The sequence below is a fragment of the Chrysochloris asiatica genome, unplaced genomic scaffold (assembly GCF_000296735.1).
Source record: "Chrysochloris asiatica unplaced genomic scaffold, ChrAsi1.0 scaffold00063, whole genome shotgun sequence".
Lineage (NCBI taxonomy): Eukaryota > Metazoa > Chordata > Mammalia > Afrosoricida > Chrysochloridae > Chrysochloris > Chrysochloris asiatica.
The window spans coordinates 13,503,841-13,521,520 of NW_006408581.1; the positions used below are offsets into that span (position 1 = coordinate 13,503,841).

Sequence of the window (17,680 nt, forward strand, 5' to 3'; positions counted from 1 at the left end):
AATGATCATTTTCAGTCCTTTCCTTGATCAAATTATATTTTCCAAGACTGTCATAAATGTTTTTTTCTGATGGAGTCTTCCATTAAAAAAAAATACACTTGGGTATACCTTATAATTTCTTATGCCTTATAATGACCCTGTACAGGTCGCTATGGGTCGGACCCGACTCAACGGCACTTAACAACAACAACAACAACATAATGACACAATGTATTTTTAAAAGTTAGAATTAACTGCAATTTATTTAAGTTATATGTCTGAAAAGTAGGATTGAATTATTAGACTTACTTCATTATCCAATCATTAATTGGAATAAACAATATTGAATCCAAAACAAAAATTCTGGGTTAGTATTTTCTAATTATATTTTCCAACTCTCCATATAAATAAAAACAAAAAAGTCTTCATAGAAATGGACTGACACTCCCTAAAAATGAAGATACTCTCTGTGTTTTATTTATCTATCATAGGAATGCATTTGTTTATTCATAGAGGACTAGTATGTGTTATTAATCACACTCTAAAATGTTTTAATTAACACATAGAAATGGATTTAATAACATAGGTTCTAATTTTTTAAATGGATTCAGTATGGAAACATTTTTCCATATATAGTAACCTGTTATGATCACTAATGTTCTTATTTATATAACCAGTGAAGGTCAAAAACTGTTTATCAGAGAAAATATAAAATGATGCATGAAAAAGCTTATAAGATGATAAGTTTTAACATATTTATATGCTATTAAAAATATTCTTATTTCAATATGTATCAAACATATTAATTTCCATAATTCTTTCATGAAAATATAACAGCTTTGACTGTTGAACTCCTTCTAAACACTAACAAAATTAATCTTATTTGTTGTTATATTCAAAGCAAATATTTTCCATTCTTATCCATTATGTTGTAATGGCTATATCATACATAAAATGATGTATTATAATAAACTTAAGATGTCTTGTTTTAGGACAGTTAGGTAGTTTCAGGCTTGTTTGTTTATTTTTAGAACGTGCTACAGAAAATACCTTCTTTTATCTTCTACTGAGGTTTCACAAATCAAAGAGTTTTAGAGTCCAAAGAGAAATGGGGTATCAACTCCTATTATTAAACAAGAAAACTGACAGGTGGAAATTATATAAGTAGTACTTATAGCTAAGTTATTACTAGAATCTATAGCCTCTGACTTATGTTTTTTTTTTAGGACTGGTTTTGATTATACTATTAAATGTTCACATTTTAAACCATTAGTTTGTATTAAATTTGTATTAAGTTATCTATTTATTTCTTAGATCTTTACACTGAGATCCCTCATAAAGTTTAATACAGGAAAACTGCCAGAAATATTAAATATTTACGAATGCCTTAAAAGTCATGAAAAGGGAAGATGACTATTACTTGCTTATTTTTTGTTATGTGCTTGTGAATTTTGTTTTTTTGTTTCCTGATTTAATGTTGGAATAAACAACTTCATGTAAAAACAATCAGAATATAAAGACATCTTTTGCATGTGGGGTAATGTTTAACATATGGGCAATTCACAATCGACTGAATAACTAATCATGGCAGTTGCTACACTTTTAAGAGTTGCTTATGTGGTCTTCCATTAAAGTTTCACTAATGTGACTTTGGGAAAAGGTTTATGTTTAGGCATACTTTCCTGACCATATGTGAAACCACAGAGAGCAAAACCATCAGTTCTAAGTGTTTATGTAGAAATTGACAACTATAGATTCTAAAATATTTCTCTCTTTTATGTGTCAGTGTCTTTTTGGCCTTTTAGGGTAGTCTTTTGTGTTTCCATGTTTACAAGTTCCTGGCTGTTGATATCGTTAAATTTTACTCATCAGACAGGAAGAAGGGCCTTAAAATCATTGTTCAGCAGAGAAACATTAAGAAAGTTAAAAAAAAAAAAAAAATTTCCACATTTGATCTGTTAAACAATGGCAAATTTCTTATGAATCAGTGATACTGTAATTGAACTGAAGACATTTTTAGAGCAAGCTTGCTTCGGCTTTTTCACCCTCCGATTTGGAATCTGCTCACAGTACTGCCAGCTTAACCAAAAAGGATTAACTCTCATATCCAACTGAGAACACAGATAATTCTCAGTAATTGGTAAAAAATGAAGATGAATGGGGCTGAGAGATAAGGAGCAATTAGCTCATCAGCAGTTACAGCTGTGCACTCAATCCGGATCCATCTCTGGAGTCTCGGCCCCTTTTAAAGAACCTAAGCAGAAAAAGCATAGGACACCCCCTCCCCAAAAAATTGCTATACCTGCCCATCATTTCTCTCATCTTCTATTTTATTTCCTTCCTATACAAAGACACCTGTCATAGCATGCTATGTAAATTACTACCTCTCTCAGGACCTATGTCTAAAGCCAATCTTCTTTTTTAAACTTTTTTTTTTTTTTATAACAGAAACCAAATGACTACTGTAGACACTCTTAAATTCCCTGTCAATCGTTTCATTATAGCAGCATCATCTGTTTGAAAATATAAGCAATTCCCTCATCTAATTATAGGAAGGATTTGAGGTTCATTAACATTGCCAAGACAGAGAATCCAGTGTGCAACTGCAGGGCTCTGCTTGGTGGCCTGCGTTCTCAGTTTCCTTTTATTTGCTTTCTCAAGGTCTCCAAGACATTTTTTTTTTTTCCCTGAAATCATAAAACTAATTTTTTCTTAGAAATAGACACATGTGCTTGAAGAACGGAAATGACTAACTTATTAACTATTTTATTTCAGCAAGAAGGGTTTTTTAAAAAGTAATCAGATGGTCTACTGGGCAGGAGAATTTATCACTGTTTATGCCTAGCTTTTTTGTCTGTTCATTTGTTTTGTTTTGTTGTGTAGTGGACACAAGGAATACTATTGCAGAACATATCCATGTATCTAGCCCAAACTTGGGTTCTAATTTTTACTTGGAACGCTCACATTCTTTCCAATTATAGTAACTTTGAGAAAACGAAATAGAATCTTATATTTGGAGACATATGCAAAGGCTTAGCTTTGCTAATCACTCTAATAGTGCATTCTTGCCCCTGCCCCTCAATGTTCAGAAGGAGAAAATCCTGAACTCTTTTATATTACTTCACTTCCTTCGAGAAATAACAACAGTTTGGGAGTTATGACTATAGTTTAAACAATGAGATTTTTCTCAGGACATCTGTTTTAAGATCACATTTTGAATAGATATGAACTCATTTCCTACTAAGCAAGCAATCTACTATTGTTGATAGCTGTTTACCAGTTATATGAGTCAGATGTTAGCTAGCAGCGAAGGTCCTCTTAAACCCTCTGAGTATTCTTTAAACTGTGTACATAGTGTTTTCCTTAAATAAAATGTTAAGAGAAGTAAAAAGGCAGTCTTTTCCTGCCTCTTGGTAAATTACAGTCCACAAAGTCTTACACTTGGGAATAATATTTAATGCACTTGTCTTTAAAGGGTTATTTCCTTTGTTGTCATTAGTTAAGGGACAAGATATTAGGTTCAGCAAGTATTTAAATAACATTGAAACTATTAAGAGATTCTCACTATATCAATATTTATGTAGCATTTAAATACTAGAAGTAAAATTCAGTTTCCTTTATTTAGATGAAACCAATTGTGACTTAGTGTCCTCGAAAATATTTGCAATGCCAGAAAAGAAAAAGGTAAGCAGATAAAAACACAGCTATAGATAATGGTTGAATTGACCTTGGGTTCACCGGTTTTAAATTCAACTTTTCCAATATCCCAGTGCCAATTTCCAAGCAGCATTTTTTAAGCTGGTTATGTAGATCAGTCCTTAAAGCAAAAAAAATAGCAATTTATCTGCCCTGTATGTTGTGGAGAGTGTTGCCACTAAAAAGAATCCAGGACATTTTTCCTTCTTATCTGCAATGTAGCTCATATCAGCCAACCTGTCACAAGATAGTACTTGATATAAACAAGAGATTGCAAAGACATCTCAGCAATCAATATCAGGATGGCTACAGTATGGAAACTCCAACCAGTGCATATCATTTGTCTCAGCATCTATTTCTTTGGCCAAATGAAGCATTAATTCAAATCATAAATCTATGGTGATTTAAATCTGGGAATGAGCACCTGCCTGCTTTAATGATTTATTTTGTACATTTCAGTAAGCAGGAGATTTGTCTATATGAACTGACAGGTCACCTTCAGATGCCAGGAGCAGACTGTTTATCACCATGCAGACTAGCATCTCATCTTAGCAAGTAAATATTAAACTAAAAGAATCCAATTGATTGTGGATGAGGGAGAATGGCGACACGGCCATATATTTTACTCAGCATACTGATGCCTTTCTAGGATCTATCCTAAGGTTCTCACTTCTTCCTAGAGTGATCCTTCTGTTGGAAAACTGTGAGCTCAAGGTGACCATGTAAAATTAGGATATAAAACAATTATTTGTCAGTGTCAAAGGTGCCTTTCAACACCTCTTTCTGTCTAATTTTTCATGATCCATATTCCAAACTGCAGAGAATCCACTATAATATAATAGCCCCTCACCCCACCAAGCCAAATCAGAATAATTCCAGTAAAAGCAAAATCTATTTTATGGTGCAATAGGGGTTTCTTTACAACCAAGGCAAAAGCTGTGTTCCTAAAAGGGAAAGCCCTAACTGTGTAGCATAACTTGTAAGCTAGAAGAGTACAGAAGCCCTGAATTGACTTCAAAACCATGGTTGAATGTGGGCAAGGCGGAGAAGCAATAACATCATTTAAGCAACACCTGAGAGTTTTTACTACTTCAAAGAGCCAATTGATAGATGCATTAGAGCTGCACGTTTGTGTTCTGAAATATAGGACTCTGCAATTCTTGGAATGCCTGTTAGAATTCAGATGCTTCAAGATCGTTTTCTTATGCTCGAAGAGCTCGCAGGTGCTCCTGAAGGACCTCGGCTATTCTGTGAGGACTATTTGCTAATGTAGTCATCTCATCCATCTACTGTCAGGCCATTGAGCACAGGGACTGTCTTATGATTAGAACTGTGTTCCTAGAATGAGCTAAAATCAAATGTACAACTAAATCTAAGTGGAGTAGCAGCTGCCCCAAATTCCTTCACAGGCCAGCAGCATGATGAAGATTTAGCAGGGAAATGAGAACAACGGAAGAGAAAAAACAGTTGGTAGCAACAGAAAGAGGAAGAAGGTAATTTTTAGGAGGGCAGTTTAGAGAAATAATAACAGCAAAACAACTAGCCCTACTGGTGACCAACAGTGTGACTGATAGCAGACACTGTGATAAGTAATGTCATAAACACCTGACAACTTCAAAAAGGTCATGGAAAACAAATGGAACTAAAAGATAATTGAATTTTTCTACAAACTTTTCGAAGCCCCTAGTATGTTCTTTGGAGACCCGGTGTGGCTCTGTGGGTTAATGCACTGGACTGCAAAGTCACTTTGAACCAAAAGGTCAGTAGTTCAAGCTCACCAGCTGCTCCTTGGAAACCCTATACAGGCTTGCTATGGGTCAGAATCGACTCGATGGCACTCAACAACAACAAAGTATGTTCTTTAATTCTCACCATGTAGATACTACTACTTATGCCATCTTACTGATGTGGACTCTACTACTATTTCTGGACTCAAGTTCAGAAATCACACATAACTTTTCAGGGTCACAGAGCAAGAAATTACTGAACACTTAACAAGTGGTAGGTGCTGCCATCAGATCCAAAAAGGCCACATAAAGCAAATGCTCAATTCAACTAGTGCTTTGACCTATGGAAGCTCATTCCCTACCTTCAAGCACTGCCCTGTATCTTCCACAACCTAACCCATCTCCACGCAAAACTCATTTTACCTGATCTCTACATAAAGGTGGTGGGAAAAGTTGTATTCAGGAATGATAATCAATGGTAACTTCTTAGAGGACAGCAGCGTGTGGGACTAGAATGAAAATTGCAATGATAACATTATTTCCCCAGATCAGCTACAGTTATCCAACTGAAATGATCACTATGCATTAAAGGCTAGCCATAGTACCAACGGTACTACTACCATCTAGACAATTGTGACTCACAGAAACCCTATGTAGGGTTTCGGAGACTATAAATCTTCACAGGAGCAGAAAGTCTCATCTTTTCCATGGAGCAACTGGTAGGTTTGAACTGGGTACCTTGCAGTTAACTAAGTACTGTGTTTATCCTAAATCGTCACCAGGGTTTCTTTGTGCCAATGTATAAATGTTAAGAGTCCAATGTTAAGAATCCCAAAATATTAGACCCCTAAAGGAAAATTCCAGTGTGACACTGCAGGCTAATGCACTGGGCTGTAAGGTCAGTATAAAACGCAAGTCGGTGGTTCAAGCTTACCAGTCGCTCCTCGGAAGCCCTATACAGGGTCGCTATTAGTCAGAAACAACTCCATGTCACTTAACACAGCAACAACAAAGGAAAATTCAGGAGAGTGGTAGTTTCATAGGATAACCACTGGACTGCAAACCACAAGATTGCTCAGTGGAAGAAAGATGAGACTTTCTGCTCCCACAAAGATTTAAAAACCTCACAAACCCTATACAGAATGGCTATGAGTCAGAATCAACAAGACAGCACTTAGCAACAAGAAGAAATGGGAAAATTCAGGTAAACTTCGGTTCCTGGTTTAAGGGTGGTGGTCCAACAAGGCACTAAACAACAACCACCACTACTTTAATAGAAGAAAAGCATTTTCTTCCACCTATAACATAAACAGGAGCTCTGATAGCGTAGTGGTTACAAATCAGGCTGTGAACCACAAGGTCAGCAGTTCAAAACTACCAGCTGTTCTTCCAGAGAAAGAGGAGGCTTTCTGCTCCTGTAAAGATTTACAGCCTCGGAAACCCTGTACAGGGTCGCTACGAGTCGGAACCGATTCCACAGAACATAACAACAACACAACACAAAAGAAAATCCAATTTAAAAAAAAAGCCATTATGATAGTCTTGTACTGAAATAATTAAGATAAACTGGAATATGATCAGTAGATAAATATTATTCTGTGATATTAAATGCTAAATATATGCCAGTATTTCACTATAAGCCATGGTCTCCTTATCTTATACCTGTTGATTTCTTAAAGACCAACTTCTGATTTGCTGCTCAGGAAATTCAAACAGAGGCACCCTGCTTGAATATAATTTGCTTTGAATGTTATTACTCTACTGATTTTAAGGACCATCCCTCATCTCACCACAGGACTAACTCTCAGTAACTGTCTGCCTTAAAGGCCTCTGCTAAAATTATGAAGGAAAAAAACCCAACAAATTTCATTTTGGAATGATAACTATAATTTATAGTAGCTAATTACTTGTTTTTAAAAAGTGTCCAAATTTGCCCTACTATTTATAGATCAAACTAAATAAAAGTCTGCTATTCTGAAATAATGTGTACTTGGTAGTTCTAAAAACAGAATTATAATTCTTTCATTTACCTCAATATTGTTTTAACTTTTGAAAGTCTAAATTTATGTGTGTGAGCCAAGACCTAAACAATTCGTTACCCTCCCTGTTTTCCCACGAGGAACACTATGAAAGCAAACACTGATGTGTTTCATAGACCCTTGCAGAATTTAATGCAATCTCTCTGGGCTCTCTTCCACCTCCTTGTATCCTTCTAAGAATTATCAGCAACTTGCTTATAACCTACTCTCAATTCAAACCCATTACTGCCAAGTCCTTGTCTATTTCCTTTATGTTGTCTTGCTAAAAAGTTGTGTTTGTCCCCTTTTTACATTAGAAGCTGCCTGTTGGCATCACTGGATAAGTGATACTTTGTTTCCTTTATATTTTTTTTAATGACTTTCTAACCTAACACTAGTACCTAGCGTATGCTTGCAGGAAAATGCTGTGAACATGATTTCTAAAACCTTCACATTCTTTCTTATACTTTTAACTATATGTTAACAAACTGAAAGTAGAAAACAGCTGATTATCTAAAGAAATAATCTGATACAATGCTGGATGAAAAAGTGAATTGAAATAAACTGCCATGGATAATTGTGTCCTTTGTAAGCATCTCTTATATATGAAGACGTAATATGTTGTACATATTTTTCACTATTTAAATTTCTTTTAAGGAGCTCTGGTAGTATAGTGGCTACGAACTGGGCTGCTAACCTCAAGGTTGGCAGTTCGAAACTACCAGCTGTTCCGTGAGAGAAAGATGAGGCTTTCTGCTCCCGTAAAGATTTATAGCCTTGGAAACCCTGTGCAGGGTCACTATGAGTTAGAACTGACTCCATGTTACTTAACAACAACAACAAATTTCTTTTGTCAGATTAGGTTCTAAGCACGGTGTCCACATTTTAGAGGGAAGCAATATAGTACAATGGCAGAATAAAATGTTTTCACCCCACCGATGCACAGTTGCTAAAATTTCATCAATACAACTTTAATGTACTTTTCAAGTTATGTTTGATTAAAATCAAATCAAATGAAGAGTGAAATATTCTATAAATGCAAAACAGTGTCTTTTGGTTTAACAGTATCTTAAGTTTTCATTTCTGTCTCTCCGTATCTCAGGAAAGGAAATTAAAAGCAAAAAACAATCAAGAGAATTTATGGTTGCATTTTTTTTTTAATTAGAAATTGGTAAATTGGCTGCAGAAAGAATTAATCATCAGCCTAATTCTTATTACTGATAGCACATGAGACGATATGCTATAATAATAGTGCATTTATAAACTTGATAAAGGCATTAAGAAAGATAAAGATTATTTTTGATAAAAAAATTTATTCACCTTACTTCTATTTTTAAAATTATGATGATCAAACCTTTTTATTATGAAATAGATTTGTAATCATATTGATATTAGAATCTGTAGACATAATGTTGACCCTATCATGAAAATAATGTTGCTGTTTATTTAAACTGTGTGTTTTTTGGAGGCAGGTGAAGTAGAATCTTCAAAATAAACAATGTTTTCCAAGTTAATAATACAAACCTCTTGAATGGGTAGCCAATAGTTTGCTCCCCAAAATAAGAAATTTGATGGCAAAATGATCATACTAACTTTCAAAGAACATAAAACTTACCGACACTTGAATTCATGTCCCCATTCTCAGAATCTCCTCCATGTTGGCTGTTGCTGGCATGATAGTTGCTCATAGCTTCTAACTTGATTTTTTTCACCTTCATTGCTTCTGCAATGGCTGCATTGGTAGCAGCAGCGGCTGCTGCGGCTGCTGCTGTCAAACCTTAAAAAGAATAAATTAAAATTAAGTAATTCAGACGCTGATTTTTCATGTAGTGGTTTGTGTTCTTTACACCAAACTCATACAAACATTTATTAGAATATCTGATGCCTATATTTAACATTCTGATAACATGTCTTCATCCCCAACTATCCAATGAAAGAATGTTGATCAAATGGAAAGACTGCTCTGTAAACTCGCAAATCAAATATTAGAAGAAGCAGAGTTCATACATAGAAAGATAGAGTAGAGGAAAAACAGCCAGCATTATGTCTCAAAAAAATTGATCTGAACATAGTTAAACTCCGCTCCAGCTGCCTAAACAGCATATACAGGGAAAGGTCTGAATTAGGCTTAATCCACAAGGTCATTCACTAACTTTGTTGGTGTTGTTGTTAAGAGCTGTCAAGTTGGTTCTGACCCATAGCAGGGGTGAGGAACCTTTTTTCTGCCAAAATTTATAACATCATTCACAGGCCATACAAAAGTATCCGTTTAAAAATTAGACTGCTATATTTTGTGAACCATTTAATTAACTCAACCTTAATGTGATGGCTAAGGAGCTCTGGTAGTGTAGTAGTTGGGAATAGGGCTGTGAACCACAAGGATAGCAGTTCAAAACTACCAGCTGCTCCACGGGAGAAAGAGGAGGCTTTCTGCTCCCGTAAAGATTTACAGCCTCGGAAACCCTGTTCAGGGTCGCTATGGGTCGGAACCGACTTGACAGCACTTAACAATAAGAACAACAAATGTGGTGGCTAGAATTAGGTTGCTTTGGCAGGGCCAGACTAAATGATTTCATGGTCCTCACACAGCCAGCGGGCCAGACATTCTCCACCAATGCTATATAGGATTTACAAAGTGCAGCTGCTGAATTTGACCCACCAACCCTGCAGTTAACAGTCCAGTGTTAATTCTATGGTGCCACACTTTTATCATTGTTGTTAAGTGTCATGCAGTTCAGTGCTAACCCTATGTAGGGTTTCTGAGGAATACCTGGTAGTTTTGAACCACCAACCTTTCAGTTAGCAGATCAGTGTTTATCCTATAGTGCCACATTAGGACACATTCACATGTCATAATCTAACATTGCTGAACATGCCACCATTACCCACACATGCTTGATCTCTTCAAGTCTCTGCTTTTGCACATACAATTACCTTTGTGTGGCATGCCATAACCCGAGATTCACTTCACTGATTTCCCATCCTCCAACAGAATCTTACTGATGCTTAGGAGTCTGATCTCCCCAGTTGATTCCATGTCCATTCTTCTTCGACTAGACCATGTTTATTCTTCATTTATAACACATTTCATACTACACTGTAAATGCCTGTTTGTAAATCAGATTTTCTCATTGGATTGTAAACTGCTAAAGGTGGGGACCATATGTTGCTAAACAAACAGCTTGGTAACCACACTATTCAAGATGCTAAGGAATAATGACATAATAACTAACTCCTTGTTTCTACTTACTAAATATTACCCTTAAGTCCTGTATTAAGACACATATTTAGAGTTGCTCTTGTTGTTAAGTACTTTCAGTTGGTTCTGACTCATAGCAACCCTGTATAGGGTTTCTGAGAAGCATTTGGTGGGTTTGAAATAATGACCCTGCAGCTCAAACTGACTTGCAATCCAGCGCATTATCCCAAAGCGCTACACCAGGACTCCATATTTGTATGAGGGGGCTTCAAAAAGTGAGTGGAAAAATTCCATTTATCCTTTATCTCAATTTTACCAAAAACTTGTTGAAGCCTCCTCCTGTTGTTGTTTTTAATTGTAGTCAAGTCAGTTCTGACTCATAGTGATGTACAGAGTGTCCGAGGAGTGGCTGATGAGTTTGAACAGCCAACCTTGAGGTTCAAACCAACCTTGGGGTCTAGTGTTTATCCTAAAGAACCCCACCAGGACTCCATATGTGTATATATGTATACATGTCTTAATTATATATGTTTTTATATATACATATATGTGTTGAAGTGGGGCACACAATGGTTCCACACGATAAGCATTGGACTGTGAGTCACGAGGTGGGCATTTTGAGCCAGCCACTCCAAGGGTGAAAGATAAGGATTTCTGCTCCCACAAAGATTTAAAGTCTGGGAAACTCTATACAAGGTCATTGTAATTAGAACAACAATAGCATACGTTTGAGATAGTTTAATAATTTTCTGTAAACACCATTATTCTTATTTCATACGGAAAACAAATTCCAAAGTCTATGCATTTATTTATTCTGCTATGATGCTGGTCTAGAACAGTTCATCTCTGTTCATAGAGAAAACAGGAAGTAGGGATGGACATGAGATTAGAAAGAGAGTTGAAGACTGTATCAGAGAATAGATCAGAAGGCTAAGGCCATGCTATTTAACTTTATTCATAGGTTATAGATAACCACAAAGGTTTTTGAGCAGAAGAGTGCTTTGTCTTCAATAAATACTTGAACTTTTACCAAATCCATTTACTTCAACCTGGCATCCCTCATCCGTAACATGATAAGACTCTGGAATATAACAATCCATCCTAATTCTAAAACTTTAACATTCTATGGAAAGGTATGTATTTCCACACCCCTGCCTCATAGTTTCTTGGCAATGGCTGTCTCAAACTCTCTGACTACCATGCTCCAGCCTTTTTAAAATGTATTTGTGTGGTTTATTGCCATTCCCAGCTGGTGGATAAGACACTCAGAACCTCTCTTCTTTCTTCCTCCCCACTAATCATCACTTCGTGTTACTACAACAAATGAGTTACATTCTGAAATATTATAAGAAAGTTATTTTTTTCCTGGGTGCCTCAGTTCTGTTTTAATAAGTTAGGGGCAGACCTTACTTTTCCTTTGTTGTTGTTAAGTGGCATTAAGTTAGTTGCAACTCATAGTGACCCTGTATAGGGTATCCAAGGAGCAACTGGGGAGTTTGAGACACCGACCTTGTAATTCAAACTACAGTGCTTCACTCCACAGTGCCACACCAAGAATCCACTTTTTCTTGAGATGAATCCAAAAAGGCTCTGAAAACTTTCACCTCAGATAAACAAGTCTCTCACAGATTGGATCTTAGGGAAAACTGATAACTGCTTCCTAAAAAGGCACTGGTCAGAACTCAAGGAATCCATTTGGGTCTGGTCTGCACACTGTTTGCCTTTTAAGTCTCAACTTGAACGGATTCTCTCATCTTCCTATGATTGAATTTTCTCCCCAATTACTCATTTCCTTTAAAGATGTTTCTGAACATTTTCTTTCCTGTTCTTTAAAAATTCTCTTTGTGTTCCAGCAAATCTCTCTTCCTCAATTTTGCTTTGTCATAAATTTGAGCATCCCACTTAGCCTTTCATTTGTTTGCCTGGTGGTGTCCCACCTACGGTTTCTGACACTTCTAAGATCTTTGTTTTTGATTTATGCTACGAGTAAATCTTGTTCTATAGTATTCAAATAAGAAAGATAAATCTATAACTTGAAACACGATTGTTATTATTAGATAGAACTGAATCAAATTAAATCGTATGACACATAACTGTGTGACATGGGCTTAGATACTACTTAATCTCATTTAGAATGGTTTCTTCATTTGCAAAACAATTCTAATCACAAACGGCTATGTACGAATTAAATAAATGTTGTGAAGAACACCACCTGATATTAGTAAAAATTGGGCATGCATTACATTCTAGTTGTGAAATAGAAAAGTCCAATCCTAGCTATGATTCCATAGGTTATTTGTGGGTTGCTCCAGACTACTCATACTTCACAAAATTGTCCATAGCTTGCCGTGATGCACCCAATTGAAAGCCTTTGCATCGTCAATAAAGCACAGGTAAACATCTTTCTGGTATTCTCTGCTTTCAACCAATAGCCATCTGACATTAACAATAATATCCCTTTTTCCATGTCCTCTTCTGAAACTGACTGGAACCTCTGGAAGTTCTCTGTTAATGTATGCTTGCAACCGTTTCTCTTGAAATGGTTGAACATCAACCATTTCTTTTTGGTACAGTGACTGCGTATTCCTTCGATCTTTTTTTGATGCTTTCTTCATCATTCAGTATTTTGCCCATAGTGATGGTTGCTGGTTATGTGCCATGGAGTTGGTTTCGACTCATAGTGACCCTGTACAGGGTTTCCGAGGCTATAAATCTTTATAGGAGCAGAAAGCCTCATCTTTCTTCCACAGAACAGCTGGTAGTTTTGAACTGTGCCTTAAGGTTTGCAGCCCAATTTATACCCACTACACCTTTCCCATAGAATCCTTCAATACAAGTCGAGGTTTGAATTTTTTCTTCAGTTCCCATAGCTTGAGAAACACTTTTATAATTTAGCTAATCTTATTCATGGTGGTGGTGTGCCATGGAGTCAATTCCGACTCATAGCAACTCTGTAAATCTTTATGAGACCAGAACGCCTCATCTTTCTTCCACTGAACAGCTGCTGACTTTGAGGTTAGCAGCCTGACTCATAACCACTATGCTACCAGGAGCTCCTTTTATTCATGGTTGTTGTTAAGTGCTGTTGAGTCCATTTCTTCCCATAGCTACCCAGTATAGATAGGGTTTCTGTGGAGCAGCTGGTGAGCTTGAACCACCAACCTTGTGGTTCAAACCGACTTTTTAATCCAGCGCCACCCACAGTGCCACACCAGAACTTCTTATTCATGGTAGTCCTTTATTTTTTCCATTTGACAGTTTTACCTTTCTAATGCAAATTGCAAACAATGTATGTGTGTGTGCCAACAAGTAACTTCCAACGCATAGCGACTCTGTATAGTATTTGTGAGGCTGGAAATCTTTATGGGAACAGAAAGACTCACCTTTCTCCCAATAGTGGCTAGTAGATTTGAACTGCTGCATATGTTGTAGTTGTTAACTTTTGTTGAGTCAGTTCCGACTTATAATGAGCCTGTATAAGGTTCCGACTCAATAGCACTTAACAATAACAACAACATCTATACATTTCAGGTTGAAATGATTTACATGTGCAGTTCTGCTAGAGAAGAGCAGGCCCCTAAACTCTTGTTTCTTTTGGCTTTTAGGAGGTGGGGATGCTAAGAGCAGAGGCTAAAGCAATCCTATATGGCTATAACAGCAAAAGGTCAGAATTACTGTCTTAGTATGTGTTTCCCTAACATCATCACAATGTCTGGCACAAATTGCCACTGAGCGAAAAAATGCTTCACAAACTTGCAATCATAGGGAAAAGATGCTAACTATTTAGAGAATGTCAATGGAAATAAATTTAAAACATTACTTTTATGTCACAATAAATGTGAATATAGTATCACAATAAATGTGAATATAGTAGAGTATGTTGTTCGGTTCTGACCCATTGTTGTTGTTGTTGTCAGGTGCCATCAAGTCGGAACCGACTCATAGCGACCCCATGCACAGCAGAACAAAACAATGTCCGATCCTGGGCCAACCTCACTACCACTGCCACACTTGACGCCATCAATGATGCCACCTAGCTGATCCATCTCGTTGGGGGTCTTCCTCTTTTTCTCTGACCCTCCATCTTACCCAGCATGACATCATTCTCCAGCTACTGTTCCCTCCTTATAATATGTCCAAAGTACGAGAAACGAAACTTAGCCATCCTGGCCTCCAAGGAGCACTCTGGCTGCACTTTCTCCAAAACAGATCTATTCGTTCTTTTGGCAGTCCATGGCACTTTAAGTATTCTCCTCCAACACCACAACTCAAAGGCATCAATTCTTCTACGATCTTCCTTATTCACTGTCCCATAGCGACCCTGTATAGGGTTTCCTAGAAGCAGCTGGTGAGCGCCCAGCACATTAGCCCACAGTGCCACAGCAGGGTTCCATAGTATGACTAACAGATCTCATTAATTGAATACAAAGCATGACTCTCAAAAGGTACATCTTGCCTAGAGCTAGAAAGTGCCACAAAGGATTCACTGCCCCCAGCCTTGGTCTGCACTCATTCCACTTCCTGATAGTCTTGCAACAGTCCTTTCAGATCCTCAAACCAATTCTCAAATCCCCTTCAATATCCTGTCTCCAGAAAGAAGTCCAATTATATGAGGTTGTTCCCTAGTGAAGTTGCCTAACAACCACAGCAGCAAAAGAACTATAAGAAATTCACAAAATATCTCTGACTTTGGTTTATGCATCATAGAGAACCCACACAAGAACATTTTCTTTGCAGTTGAGAAGCATCTTGTGGAACATTATCAACACTTAACATTTACCATACTCTTTTACCTTTTATCACACAGTACTTATCATTGTTCTTCCCTTGCCACACACTTCTGAAAATTTTAATGATATTACCCACCTCAACAGTCCACCCTATAGTAACTACAAAATCACCATTGTTTTCCATTCTGCAAAACAATCCACTTTTTCCTCAAAATTGAATAATTCATGTTTCTCAAAAAGACACTCTCCATTAATGTTGACTTGTTGTTAAGTGTCACTGAATTGGCTCAGTCGGAATCACAGTGATCCTAAGCACAACAGAACAGAATACTACCTGGTGTTGTATCATTCTCACAATAGTTACACCTGAGCCCACCGCTGCTGCCACTATGCCAATCCATGGCACACCACCACCATGAATAAGATTAGCTAAATTATATCTTTGGGGGGGCTTCCTCTTTTTGGATGACCCTCCAAGCACAATGTCCTTCTCCAGTGACTGTTCCCTTTTGACAAAATGTCCAAAGTATAAAAGACAAACTCATCACCCTGGCTTATAAGGAGCATTCTGATTGTACTTCTATCAACACAGATTTGTTCATTCTTCTTTTGACTTGAGTATATCCTGGTGTAGCACTGTGGGCTAATGCATCAGACTGTAAAGTCATTTGAACTGCAAGGTCGGTGGTTCAAACTCACCAGCTGCTCCTTGGAAGCCCTATATAGGGTCACTAAGGGTCAGAATCGACTCGACAGCACTTAACAACAACATATAGTAAAAATGAAGATTCTCTTCCCTGAGGTTGACTGAGGAATCTGTTTACAATCTTACAACTAGTTAATTCTGGTGCTCTATCACCTTTTCATTCTTTGATAACTGTAATTTACACTAAGATGTATCTGCATCTTACCAGAAAAGCTTTATTAATGAAATGGATACTCACTGCAATGCTTTTCAAATATGAATATGTTTGAGAATGAACTGGAGTTTGTTAAAATACAAATTCCATTTGGACTAAGGAATCTGAGTTTTGAGGCATATTGCTCCACTGTAGATTTTATGAGTGTCTACACGTCCATGCTTATTTTATAGTGCCACACCAGGGCTTCTGAACTGTTCACCTCACTAACCGCAAGGTTCGCAGTTCAAACCCAATGACTCAACAGCACATAATAACATCTATATATAAAATATACATTCATATGGGAAAACTTGAACTCATATAATAAATATATATACATATTTTAAAAATTCTTTGCTTTTGTCTTGGCTAATTAATTTTTTCACATTTGTCTTTCACTTTTTGATGCACCAGTAAAATATTTCACTGGCATGGACATTGCAAGCTATCTACCCGTGTTATCTTATACAGAGTGACTTTAAGACTGTGGTTGAAAAGTGTGCTTTGGAAACATACATTTTGGACAACATCTTCAAATTTGGGATATAGTAGTATGTTCTATAGTTTCCATGCTTCAAAATCTCTATTCAAAATTCACCTCTAAAAAAAGGAATGACAATTTTGTCCTCACAGGGTTGCTGTGGGAATAAAGGTGAGATCACTTATGCAATAGATGGGCACATATTAAGTTTATATTTATCATGGAACCCAAAATACCCACATTCCTATGGTTAGTTATTGACTTGACAACACTTAGCAACAACAACAATGGTTTGCTTTATATTTTGTGTGCATATCTTTGTTTAGTTATCCATTAACATGCAACTATGACAAAAGCTGCCTAATAACATAGAGTGAGAATCTAGCCATTTAACAAGTGGAGATCTAAAAACCATGCTTCTACCAAATCATTTGAATTAGCTGTCTACATTGATCAACTTTATCATAAAATCACTAACTCTCTACTCTGTGCTGTATTGATACAAAGTCTTTGCTACTTTAAATTCAATATCCTAAAACCAATCCATGGGTTTATCTTCTGGAAGGAAAGCAGACATTGTTACGACTTAAGAGCCCAATTTTACTTTGCAAAGATAGTGTGTTTCTTCTGCTTTCAGTCTTTATCTAAACAGCTTTAAATCCTTCAAATGCCATTTTACACTCCTGATTAGTCTATTTCAAAGAGGAAAAATAATCCCATTCTATTTATTCCCAAAAAAGAATACCCAGAGTTATAAATGCTAGATTACAACTGTAGATTAAAAATATCAATAAACAAGGCACAGTGCTGTCAAATTATGTCTCTGATCTGTTTGTTTGCTCATTAACTTGAAAGGTCCAATCTTTGATCTTTGGTTTCAAAGACATCAAGATGACTTCCAAATGTTTGATATGTTGTCAACTTTTACACTGCGTTCCATATAAAATG

The 17,680-nt window shown here is 36.7% G+C and overlaps 1 protein-coding gene across 1 annotated transcript in view; it reads right to left on the minus strand.

The window, feature by feature from the left end:
- Positions 1 to 17,680, minus strand: part of DACH1 (dachshund family transcription factor 1) — a 601,285-nt gene that overhangs the window by 255,407 nt on the left and 328,198 nt on the right. The window contains exon 4 of the mRNA XM_006864308.1: positions 9,036 to 9,197. Within this exon, the coding sequence (XP_006864370.1) occupies positions 9,036 to 9,197 (162 nt within the window). The remainder of the gene's footprint in view (positions 1 to 9,035; positions 9,198 to 17,680) is intronic.